This window comes from Neophocaena asiaeorientalis, unplaced genomic scaffold (genome assembly GCF_003031525.2).
Source record: "Neophocaena asiaeorientalis asiaeorientalis breed wild unplaced genomic scaffold, Neophocaena_asiaeorientalis_V1.1 scaffold1186, whole genome shotgun sequence".
Taxonomy (NCBI): Eukaryota; Metazoa; Chordata; class Mammalia; order Artiodactyla; family Phocoenidae; genus Neophocaena; species Neophocaena asiaeorientalis.
Window position 1 is genome coordinate 134,281 of NW_020173974.1, and position 12,339 is coordinate 146,619.

The following is a 12,339-nucleotide window of genomic DNA, read 5'->3' on the forward strand; positions in this document are numbered from 1 at the left end:
GGGGTGGGGGGTGAAATGGGGCGGGGCTGGAGGGGCACAATCTGGAGAGGATGCATGAATTAAAGAAGGAAGAGATGGTGAGGAGATGGAGACACAGGTGGAGGGCAAGGCAGGTGCAAGGGAGAGAGGGAGAGAGACCAGAGGGTGACGAAGGGAGTGAGAATAAGAGCGATGGCAGAGAGGAAGTGGAAGGAAGGCGCACTGCGTGGCTGTGAGGGAGGAGAGGGCGAGGAGAGGAGAGCAGAGGCCCACCTTGGCCTTGATGATCTGCTCCATGTTGGAGGTGACGTCGTCCAGCTCCAGCTTGAACTCGCTCTTCTCCTTCTCCAGCTTCTGCTTCACGCGCTGCAGGTTGTCGATCTGCTCGCCCAGCTCGGCCACGCTGTCGGCGTGCTTCTTGCGCAGGGCGGCCGCCGTGGCCTCGTGCTGCAGCGTGGCCTCCTCCAGGTCCCGCCTCATCTTCTGAAACTCAGCCTCGCGCTTCTTGTTCATCTCGATCTGCACGGACGTGGCCCCGCCAGCCTCCTCCAGCCGCTCACTGATCTCCTCCAGCTCCCGGGACAGGTCTGAGCGCAGCTTCTCCACCTTGGCCCGGGCAGTGCGCTCGGCCTCCAGCTCTTCCTCCAGCTCCTCGATGCGCGCCTGGGCAGGGTATAGGGGGCTCAGACCCACCGCCTGACCCCTCCATCACAGCCCCCTCCCCAGGGCTCTAGAAGGCTCCTGGCCAAAGCACCCAGGTCCTGCAGAGCAGTGGTTCTCACCAGGGGACATTCTGTGCCCCAGGGGACAGTCAACGAGGTCTGTAGACATTTTTGATTGTCCTGACTTGGGGAGTGGGTGTTGCTACTGGCATCTAGTGGGCAGGGGCCAGGGAGGCTGCCAAACATCCTATAATGCACAGACCGTCAGTGGGAATTTGGTTGAAGCCAAACTCTCAAGGCGTTTCCTGGAGGGGCGTCTCAGACCCAGTCTGAGCATCTGCAGCCCTGAGTCCTGAGAATCTGTCTTCAGAGAGGGATCTTGAGATCCCGTGAGGTCCTGGGTCTCAAAGATTCCACAGATTCACTAGGCTCTGCTCTGCTAATGATAAGGCAGGAAAGCTGGTGCTTGTAGTTTACAAATATTTGCAACAGTACGCCTCCAAATGATCAAAAACTTTTGTAATCTTCCGAATTAACCACAAACTCCAATCAACCATATTCCTCACTCTCCAGGGCTTACTTTATTTATGCCCAGGGCCCGGTTCCAGCTTAATTGTTCCCTTCCAGGCCAGGTGAGTGCTAGCAGGGTGCCCTCCTCTGTATCATGTCCCTACCTCATTATTTTTCTGGCCTTAGCCTTGGCCTGACTAAATTGGCAGAATGTCCCATTTACAATTTTGACCTGTTGTCTGACTAGCAAGGAGCAAAGGGGAGGATTGGTGGGATCCCTTCATCTGTGGTTATGGATGGTGTTGATGCAATTGTGTGAGGGGGTCCTGGGAGCAGGAGAGAGAGAACCACCAGACCCTTGCTCCCGGGATGGAGAATGGGGACTGAGTGCAAGAGCTTGGACAGGAAGAAGGAGGAGCCACAGCCCACTGCCAAGACCTGGTTAGGATAACAGCACAGTTGTTCTGGGTTCAACAGTCAAAGAGGTTGCCCAGACCAGGGTAGGAGAACCTGGGGACGTCCTAATATTCGGGCTAAAACCCAGAAGGGGCACCCAAGAAGATGGGAGGGGAGAGTATCACTGAAGGCAGACCAGCCCCTGAGCAGCCCCCAGAGGAGGGGAATTGTGTTCATGTGTCACTTGCACCCTGGGCCATCGACCCTGAATGCTGAGGGGAGATTAGCTCTCTCCACTAGTGGTCTCATAAGAAAATGAGAGGATAAATAGCTGAGTCCCTGTGGCCTTGGGGTCACTATGTCCAGATGTGGCCGTATAGCTTCTGCAGCTATGAAATGGGAACGAGAGAACCTGCCTTCCTTGCTTCCAGGGCTCTTCTGACAAACATGGGACTAAAAGCACATTAAAATTCAGGGTGCATTAAAGGCAAGGGAGACTCTGGCTGTTAATTCAATCTCCTCCTGCAGAGGGATGAGAAAGCCATGCGAAAGACAAAAGAACATCTTCTTGCAAGTGGCTGGCTCACTTCTCTAGCCTGAGCTATATTAAAATAACATATATATGTTGCCTCCTGGTTGACAAAGTGGGTTCCTATACAATGTCTCTTCTGGTCCTCTGCAAGGCAGGGATCACTAGTCCCATTTTATAGATGAGAAGAGAATCTGAGGCTCAGGACGGGGAGTGACTTGTTCAAGTTTGCAGGAGTTGACTCCATATCACGGTGCTCTGTGGGGATCCAGACTGAGTTAGTGGCTAGGGTAAATACCTGGGAAGAATAAGAACAGAGCTTCCCATGGCAAGGTGCTCCATGAAGGCTCTTCTCACCCCCGTGAAGTGGGGAGAAGCACCACAAGTAAGGGTTAGAGGAGAACGGAGCCCTACCAATTGTCCCAGAGCAGAAAACCCACGAGGTGGAGCATAGCTCAGCAAGAGAAGCCCTTTTAGTAAGTATGATCCCCACCCTCTCCCCCAAATAGTCCTGCTGAAATAAGACACTATTGCTCTAATGGGGGAAGGCTGATGTTCCCAAGTGCCTGTAAGTCAGGGCTGTTGGGGCCTCTGGGCGGCTTGGAGTTCTAGATACTGTCTAGAACCCTAAGCAGCTCCTACAGCCTCAGCTGCCTCAGCGCCCTTGGGCTCCCGGTGGCTACACCCAGAACCTCACCTGGTTTTCCTTCAGTTTCTTCTGCAGCTGAAGGGCCAGTGCCTGCTCATCCTCAATCTTACCGTTCAGCTGATTAACGTCAAACTCCTTCCTGGAGGAGAAGAGGGTGACAGGTGGTTTTCCTTTCTCTGTGCCCATCCTCTCCTTCTGCCTCGGTATGCGAGGACCAGTCCCCTCCCCCTGGCCCCCGAGGGTGAAGGTGGGGGGCGGGGGCTGTGTGCCCAGAGCAGCCTTGGCCAGAGGTGCTGCAGCACCTTGCCCTCTAACCCTCAGGCCAGACACCCTCAGTAGCCCCTCCGGGACGCCGCAGGCTCCTACTTCTTGAGCTTTTCTTCCAGCTGCAGCTTGTCGTTCTCTAGGTCCATGTTGCTCTCCTGGGTCAGCTTCAGGTCACCCTCCAGCTTCCGCTTGGCTCGCTCCAGGTCCATGCGCACCTTCTTCTCCTGCTCCAGGGATCCCTCCAGCTGGTGGAGAAAAGAAAATGAACAGGATGTAGGAAACCTGAGATCCACAGTGCATCCTCTTCGGCTCCCTTCTAAACCCAAAGGCCAATGGGGTTGGAAGTCAAACCAGCAGAGTTAGCCCTGCAAGCATGAAGGATTAGAGACCCAGCCTAGTGAGGAACTGCAGAAAGAAAAGGGCCCCAGGGGTCATGGAAGTTAGTTCTAGGGATTGGGAACCCCTTGACCATTGGTGTTGCCTGAAAGATCCCAACCTGAGAGGGATGGAGCATGGTTGTTACTACTCACATCATCCACCTGCTGCTCCAGCTTGACCTTGGCCTTGGTCAGGGTGTTGACCTTGTCCTCCTCAGCCTGAAGGTCATCCAGGGCCTGTTGGTGGGCCTCTTGCAGAGCTTTCTTCTCCTTGGTCAGCTTGGCAATGATCTCGTCCAGCCCAGCCATCTCCTCTGTCAGGTTCTTCACCTGTTGACCAAGAACCCCATCCCCTTTAGGGTCAAAGGTCACCAACCTGGAGACATCTGTGGAGACCTCCAATGCCAAGGACCGGGGCCGCACTCAGGTCTCGGAATCCCGAGGAGACTTGGGCTGGAGCCAGAGGGAGCTGCCCTCACCTTGTTCTCTGTGGCGTGCTTCTCCTTCTCCACCTTGGCCAGCGTCAGCTCCAGGTCATCAATGTCCCTCTTGAGCTCAGAGCACTCATCTTCCAGCTTGCGCTTCTTGGCCGTGAGCTCGGCGTTCATCTCCTCCTCGTCCTCCAGCCTCTCGGTCATCTCCTTCACCTTGGCCTCCAGCTGGATCTTGTTCTTGATCAGCTGGTCGCAGCGCTCTTCCGCATCAGCCAGGTTGTCTTGTTCCTGGGAGAAGACGACAGAGAGGAGAGATCCAGGGTCTTAAAGAGAGCCAGAGCTCTGAGACTCAGTCCCTGGTGATGAGACGGGCTATAATCCAGGGGAGGTGAGAGGAGAAATGGTCTCACCGCCTGCACTTGGAGCTGCAGGTCGTTCTTCTCCTGCAGCAGGGACACCATCTTCTCCTCCAGCTCCTTGCGTCGAGCCTCCGACTTCTCCAGCGTCTCTTTGAGGCGCCCAAACTCCTCCTTCATGGTGGCCATCTCCTTCTCTGTCTCTGCGCTCTTCAGCAGCGGTTTGATCTTGAAGTAGAGCTTCATCCAGGGCCAGTTCTTGACCCCCATGAAGGCCCGAATGTTCCACTGGATTACCAGCAGGGCATCCCTGGCAAAGAAACATGGAGGCAGGGAAGGGCACTGTAAAAGAGCGCTTCGCAATCATGGGGCCAGCAGCCCTCGGCTCCCAGCACATCTAAGCAAGTTTGTAGGCACCTGACGGCAGGCACCCTGTCTTGTAGCCTTGATAGGCAACCCCACCTCAGCATAACCACACTGAACATGGAGTTGCTCCACAAATAGTTATTAATTGATCAATTCAACAAAAGGGCAGTTTATACCTTCCTTACTGGAGTATTAGTAGCTATGGAAGCTACCACTTGTAGAATGTCTACTGTGTTTGGTGTTTCTAATCTCGTAAGAATCTCAAGCATGTTAAAAAGATGATATTTTCCATTTAGGAATATCTATAATATATGTGTAAGTTATGAAGCATGAAACAAAATGACTGTCCATGAACTCATCACCCAAACAAGAACTAGAGCATTGCCATCGCTGATTCTGCCTGTGGGCTCCACCCCATCCCCTTTCCTGGTCCTTCCACCAGAAGAAGCCACTACCTCGAATCTTGTGTTTTTTGTCTCCTAACTTCTTCAAAAAATATTTTAACCATGTGTGTATGCATCTTTTAACAATATGCTATTTTAAAAATTATTTCTGAGATTTATAAAAATTGCATCACACAGTAAGTATCCTTCTGTGACTTGCTTTTGTTTACTCAGCAATAAGGTGCAAACATATTGTACCATGTAGTTTTAGTTCCGTCCTTTTTCATTGCTTTATAATATTCCCATGAATGAGTATACTACTATTCACCCATTCTCCTGTGGATGAAAAGTCAAGTTGTTTCCAGATCTTTGCTATTTTGACCAATGCTACTATAAAGATTCTTTTTTTGTCTCATGTTGAACACGTGCAGGAGTTTCTCTGTGGGAATGCACTCAGGAGTGGAAAGGTATGTAACTGTTCAACTTTAAAAGAAAATGATACATTGTTTTCCAAAGAGATTGCACACATTTACACATCCATAAGCAGTGGGTCAGACTTCTTGATTTTTGTCAATCTAGTGTTTTAAAATGGTATCTCATTGGAGTCTTAATTTGTATTTCCCTAAGGGGAATTTTCTTTTTTAAAGAATTCAGAATGAGACCCAGAGTGGCAAAGTCACTTGCTCAGGCTAGCTAGTAAGTGGTGCAGCCAGGATTTGAATTTAGGTCTCCTGACCCACGCCACTTCGCTCTGCTTGTCTGCCTCTTACATCTCTGGGAGTGCCTCTCTCTTTCCCTCCAGCCTCACCTGCGCTCCAGGATCTTCTTGAACTCAATGCGCATGAGCTGACCCCGGGCTTGTGCCTGGATGCGGGTGATGATGCGGCTCAGCCTCTCGTCCCGCATCTCCTCCAGCAGCCCCAGCAGCCCCGCCTTGAAGAACACCTGTGGGTGAGGGGTAGAGCCAAGGGGGCCACAGCCTCAGAGAAGCGTAGTCAGGGTGGAGGGAGAGTGTGGGAGACCCTGGCTCAGCTTCCCAGGGCCCTGTTACCCGCACATCCTAGACCTGGGAGTGAAATGTGAAAAACAAGACAGAATGGAAGCCTGGGTTCCAGCCCTTGGTTGATACGGGTAGCCAGGAATCAGGGGTCCGCCTTCCAAACTCCCAGCTGGTCCACTCAGCATGGTCGCACATCCTGCAACGCCACCCTATGGGGCTCTAGACTCACCTTGGTGTGGCCAAACTTGTACTGGTTGTGGTCAATGTCCAGGGAGCCCAGCAGCTTCTCTGACCCTTTCCTGCTGTCAATGAACTGGCCCTCGGGGATGGCTGCCGGGTTCAGGATGCGGTACCTGGGAGGGAGGTGCCCGTAGTTACCCACGTTCTGCACTGATCTGCTCTGCCCAGAGAATCCGAGGCCACCTGAAGACTCCCCTCCCACCCGAGGCTGCCCACGCTCCCCCTGTTCCCTGAGGCCTGCGGGGCCCTGGTGCCCACCTCTGCCGGAAGTCCCCGTAGAGGATGCGGTTGGGGAAGCCCTTCCTGCAGATGCGGATGCCCTCCAGCACGCCATTGCAGCGCAGCTGGTGCATGACCAGGGGGTTGTCCATCACCCCTGTGGCAGGGAGGGAGAGGGAGGGGTCAGGCTTAGGGCAAGTGGATGCCAAGTGCCCTCTCCAGACTAGACCCTTGTGCATCGCTCACCGGGAGCCTTCCGTTCATTGGGGATGAGGCAGCGCACAAAGTGAGGGTGGGTGGTCCTCAGGTTGGTCATCAGCTTGTTCAGATTCTCCTGGGGGTGGATGAGAGTTGGAGGTCAAGAGCCACAGGGACCATCCCTTTGGTCCCTGAGCCCTGGGACCCAGACAACCTGTCACCAGAACCCTCAAAGGGATAGGGAGCTGATACATAATTTATGATGTGAGTTCAGGCTTGTACAGAATTTACATGCCAAAAATGACCACATAACTCTAGCTTCTTTCCTCTCCAAACTCAGAGCATCAGGTTAGGGTGGTGCAGACAAAATGCTCTGGGCTGGGCCTGCCCACCACAAGTCTCTTGGCATCTCTGGGTCCTTCTTACCCGGTGGAGGGCCGATACTGTCTGAAATGATGAGCCCTTTTTCTTGCCTCCTTTGCCTTTACTGCTGTCCCCTAATAGCAAGAGAAGGAATGATGAACAAGGGCTTGAAAACGGAGGAGCCCTCGGGTAGGGGCAAGGCTCTGCTGCTCACTAGATGTGTGACTTTGGGCAAGTTATTCTCTAAGTCTCAGTTTTCTCATGAGGAGGAGAAGATTGGAAAAGATCAAGCATGGAGCATGCCTTTCCAGTGCTTGACACAAAGCAAGCATTGAAATAACATCTGTGCTTTCTCTTCCCATTCCCTTCTAACCCCTACCCATGCTTACATCTTTCCACTTTCTACTTTTCTTCTTGTACTTTACCCTCATCGTTTCAGTTCACACCCTTTCTCTTCCTTCTCTGAACTGGAGGCTCGTTTGTTCTACTGTATGTTCAGTGATCCTCTCAACATTTACTGTGACCTCCTGCAGGCACGGCTCCATGCCAGGCCTGCTGCAGTGATGTGTGTGCCACCCTCACTGATCTTCAGTTGCTCAGAGTCTTGAAGAGATGCACAGCATGTACAACAACGTCCATAACCCAAAGGGCAAAATGGCACTTCCACAGAAGGGGTAGAGATGGGCCGCTGTGGGATCTCCTGACCCCCTCCCGTGGCTCACGGGCTCCCTCCTGCCTTTCGAGTTGTGTGCTTTGAAGCAGCGGGATCCTGGCCCCTTGCACCTCCGGAACTGCTCTGGCAGTGCAGGGCTGCCCTCTTACCGACATCAGTGGAGGCATACGAGGAGAAGAGTGTGGCCATGAGCTTGAGGGAGGACTTCTGGTACAAGCCCACTACTGTCTCGTTGAGCGGGTCTTTGTTCTTCTCCAGCCAGCCTATGATGTTGTAGTCCACGGTGCCAGCATAGTGGATCAGGGAGAAGTGGGCTTCCGGCTTCCCCTTGATATTACGTGGCTTCTGGAAGTTGTTGGACTTGCCCAGGTGGTTGTCGTACAGCTTGGCCTTGAAGGTCATGTCAGTGGCCTTGGGGAACATGCACTCCTCCTCCAGGATGGACATGATGCCCATGGGCTGATGGCAGGGTGGGGAGGGGAGAGCATCACTGAGTGCACTCCCAGGCTTGCAGAGTCCCATACCCCAACAGAGGAGAGACTGCAGCCCAGTGTAGCAGGCAGGCCACACAGAGCCTGAGCTGGTACCTCGTGTCCCGATACAGGAAGCCGATATTCCTGGAGTTAACCTAAATCCGAATACATTCAGATCTGGGCAATGTAACCTCTTTCTAACCCAGTGGACCCAGAGAAGAGCCCCGTACTCCCAATCCCCAGCCCCTGGCCCCCCAGGGCTCAAGAACAGCCCCTTCTTCCTGAATGGCTCCCTGCCCCAGCACGGGGTGAAGGCTGGGACAGAGATGTGTTAGAGGCACCAGACTACAGGGCAGGCCAGACTCCTGCCTATATGACGGGTAACAATCGTTCAAGGAACGGTTAGAGGGATCCAGGCTCTGCACAATGTCCTGCGCTTCAGAAAGCGTAGCAGCTCTTGACTTTTCTTGGGGCAGGGATCCTACTGAGAATTTGGCGAATCCAAAGACTCCCTCCCCAGAGAAACGCACATACACACACACACACTTGCATATACACCTCGCCCACCACCAGTCCACACACACTTTTACATACAATTTCAGGGAAATCTGAGGCCTCTGGAAGAGCAGCACCCTGGATAACTACACAAAGCTTGTGGGGAAGGCCCTGTTTTCTGACTGGCCAGTGGCTGGGCTGGGGGAGAGGCAGTTGCTGTGGCCTCTGGCCTCCATCAGCAATGGAGCCCTGGGAGCAAGTCAGCACTGGGAGCCTCCCACAGGCTCCGTCCTGTCTCCTCTGAGGAACCTCCATAGATAAGAGGAGCTGAACACGGGCTTATCCTCAGCCAACAGGGAGAGGATGGGAAGCCGACATGCCTAGTTTCAGCCTAGTTTCTTTCCACGAATGACGCTTCTCATGGGGTGTCAGAGGGGCCAGGAGCCCTCTCCTTCACTACATCCCCCTCTTAAGACCCTGGGAGGTGTCCACCAGACAGGACAAGGTCTTAGGTGCCGGGGAGAGAAGGAAGGGCTGGACCTGTGTATGCTTGTCATATCACAGTGTGTGAAAGCAGGGCTTGGGATTCTGGGACTAGTTTCCTGGGTGTAGAGGGACAGGGCTGCCACTTTGTCTGGGATGGCGGGTGAAGGGGACCGGGCGGAGGGGCCGAAGCGGCACCTTCTCGATGAGGTCGATGCAGGCCTGCAGGTCCATGCCGAAGTCGATGAACTCCCACTCGATGCCCTCCTTCTTGTATTCCTCCTGCTCCAGCACGAACATGTGGTGGTTGAAGAACTGCTGCAGCTTCTCGTTGGTGAAGTTGATGCAGAGCTGCTCAAAGCTGTTGAACTACAGAGCGGGGGGTGGAGGAGGGGAGTGGGTCAGGCGGACAGCTGGCCGTGGCCCATGCGGTGCGCCCAGGGCCGCGTCCAGCCCGGCAAGGGGTGCAGCTGGCCCCTCCTCTCCCTTGTCAGGGAAGACACATGACCGTCTCTACCAGAGCACACTGCCGTCCCCACGCCTGGCCTGCAGCCGGCTCGGCCAGCGGTGGCTTCCTGTGCGAACCAGTGAGTTACTGTTCTCCCGGCCCCGGGGCTCCCCACTCACGTCAAAGATCTCGAAGCCGGCAATGTCCAGGACGCCTATGAAGTACTGGCGCGGCTGCCTGGTCTCCAGGGTGGCGTTGATCCGCGTCACCATCCAGTTGAACATCTTCTCGTACACGGCCTTGGCCAGTGCCCCGATGGAGTAGTACACCTGCTGGACATTCTGCCCCTTGGTGACGTACTCATTGCCCACCTTCACTCGAGGGTGGCACAGCCCCTTGAGCAGGTCGGCTGAGTTCAACCCCATGAGGTAGGCGGACTTATCAGCATCTGGTGGAGAAGGAAAGGGATAAGCAAGCACTTTCAGCAGACCCTCTTTCCCAGGACCATCAGGTCCTGCCTCTCTCGTTAAAGAGTTGCAAATAGGGACTTCCCTGGTGGTGCAGTGGTTAAGAATCCGTCTGCCAATGCAGGGGACACGGGTTCGAGCCCTGGTCCGGAAAGATCCCACATGCCGCGGAGCAACTAAGCCCGTGCGCCACAACGACTGAGCCTGCGCCCTAGAGCCCGCGAGCCACAACTACTGAGCCTGTGTGCCACAACTACTGAAGCCTGCACGCCTAGAGCCCGTTCTTCGCAACAAGAGAAGCCACCGCAATGAGAAGCTTGCACACCACAACGAAGGGTAGCCCCCGCTCGCGCCAACTAGAGAAAGCCCGCGCACAGCAACGAAGACCCAACGCAGCCAAAAGTAAATAATAAATTAAAAAAAAAAAAAAGAGCTGCAAATAGAGGCCTGAAGGGCACAAGGCTTGCAATGGTGACACAGCCAGTGTGTGCCTGAGTCAGGCTGGAGCCCAGGCCCCTCCCTCACCCCAGGACCTCCTACCACACTGCATCCCTTCATCTCTCCAGGGCAGGGACTGTGGCTGATGCTGTCTTCTGCTTCTTTCCTCCTTTGTCCCCAGTCCCAGGATCTAGCCCAGGACTGGGCCTGCTCTACCCTGAATCTATGTGTTGGCCAACATGGCTGGCTGGGAAATCAAGGTTCCTAACGGTATGTTGGTCACCCTCCCCCAATCCCCAGCTCTCCAGATGTGCCATCCAACATATGATATCTAGTTAGAAGGAATTTATTTGGTTTAATTTCAAGAGTTCTGTGATAACTGGCAACATGCTATTGTGAAACTGAGGCTTGGCATTTGATCTGGACAGACATAGAGAAGGGGTCCTTGAAGGTGGGCCAAGAGGAACGTTCTTGGGCGTTTGTCCAGCCCTGTTCACACCCCTTCACATCTCCTTCTCAAAGGATTCTCGAGATAGCCTTAGAGGGAGCTGGGAAGGGCTTTTGCTCCATTCCACTGAGGGGGAAACTGAGGCCCAGCGATGTGGGTGATGCGCCAATGCCCTGAGCTGTGTCCTGACCCTTGGCTTCCCGCCTCCCAAACAGAACATGGCACGGAGGCTGCGAGGGGCTCACCCAAGGCCTGGGCATCCCTCACATACACACTGCATTAGTGATGGCGATGTGCAGAGATCAGTTCTCTGCTTTCCTGGGCTTGGGGGTGTCTTGGGTGCAGAAGGAAGTCTCCCCAATTCGCTTCTGCTCTGTGCAGCTGGGTTGAGAAGCTAGCGGGATTGAGAGGTGCCTCCCTGTCTGCCCACTTCTCCCATGTCCCGGCCTTCACCCACCCACAAGCCTCCGGTCCTCTGGGAGCCAGCCTGTCTGGGATGCAGGGTGGCATCCGGCTAGGTTCTAATGGAGAAGAAAGCCTGGAGCCTGGGCCAGGTGGCCTTGGGGTGGGGCCGAGCCCGCCCTGGGAGAAAGCGCAACCTTTCAACCACCTGCTTCTCCTACTCCTGGTTTCTTTCCACTTTCTCTATCGAGGTCCTAACATCGCTACTGTGAACGTAACTCCTTAAAAATCATTGAAAGGGGCGCATCCCTGGTGGCACGGAGGTTAAGAATCCGCCTGTCAATGCAGAGGACACGGGTTCAATTCCTGGTCTGCGAAGATCCCACATGTCGCGGAGCAACTAAGCCTGCGAGCCACAACTACCGAGCCAACGTGCCACAACTACTGAGGCCCATGCTCTTAGAGCCCGTGCTCCGCAGCAAGAGAAGCCGCCCCAATGAGAAGCCCGCGCACTGCAACGAAGAGTAGCCCCCGCTCGCCCTAACTAGAGAAAGCTCACGCACAGCAATAAAGACCCAATGCAGCCAAAAATAAAATCGTTGAAAGGCACCCCTTTTGGACACAGAATGGGAGACCGTGCTCCCAGAGGACTGTCTCTGCATGACGGGCAGATGCCCATCCCCTCAGGCCTTCTCAGTGCCTGCTCTCCTGTCCTCGAACCTTCAGTGCCGTCGGGCTCGGCCTGCTCCTCCCGCTGCTTCTGCTTGAACTTCATGTTTCCGTAGTGCATGATGGCGCCCGTCAGCTTGTAGACGCCGGCCTTCTCCTCAGGAGTGAAGCCCAGCACGTCGAAGGCACTCTGGGGCAGGGCAAGAGAGGCAGAGTGGGTGGCGGGACGGGTGGCCCAGGAGCCCCGGGACCCGCCCACTGCCTCCTAGCTCACATCCGTGGCCGCCAGCTCCTCGGAGTCGTCGATGGAGGCCACGGACACCTCCCCCTGAGACACGAAGGCGTAGTCGTAGGGGTTGTTGGTGACCAGCAGCATGTCTGTCCAGGCGGGGGACGGGGCAGGGGGCAAAGGGGT

General features: G+C 54.7%; 1 protein-coding gene across 1 annotated transcript in view; it reads right to left on the bottom strand.

Moving 5' to 3' along the window:
- Positions 1-12,339, bottom strand: part of LOC112404999 (myosin-6-like) — a 22,262-nt gene that overhangs the window by 5,322 nt on the left and 4,601 nt on the right. Inside the window, exons 9-24 of the mRNA XM_024753219.1 lie at positions 12,199-12,302; positions 11,976-12,114; positions 9,680-9,948; positions 9,251-9,421; positions 7,751-8,060; positions 6,992-7,062; positions 6,614-6,701; positions 6,407-6,524; positions 6,138-6,261; positions 5,717-5,853; positions 4,214-4,469; positions 3,849-4,091; positions 3,523-3,699; positions 3,092-3,237; positions 2,774-2,864; positions 253-642 (exon numbers count right to left, since the gene is read on the bottom strand). Of these exons, the coding sequence (XP_024608987.1) occupies positions 253-642; positions 2,774-2,864; positions 3,092-3,237; positions 3,523-3,699; positions 3,849-4,091; positions 4,214-4,469; positions 5,717-5,853; positions 6,138-6,261; positions 6,407-6,524; positions 6,614-6,701; positions 6,992-7,062; positions 7,751-8,060; positions 9,251-9,421; positions 9,680-9,948; positions 11,976-12,114; positions 12,199-12,302 (2,834 nt within the window). The remainder of the gene's footprint in view (positions 1-252; positions 643-2,773; positions 2,865-3,091; positions 3,238-3,522; positions 3,700-3,848; positions 4,092-4,213; positions 4,470-5,716; positions 5,854-6,137; positions 6,262-6,406; positions 6,525-6,613; positions 6,702-6,991; positions 7,063-7,750; positions 8,061-9,250; positions 9,422-9,679; positions 9,949-11,975; positions 12,115-12,198; positions 12,303-12,339) is intronic.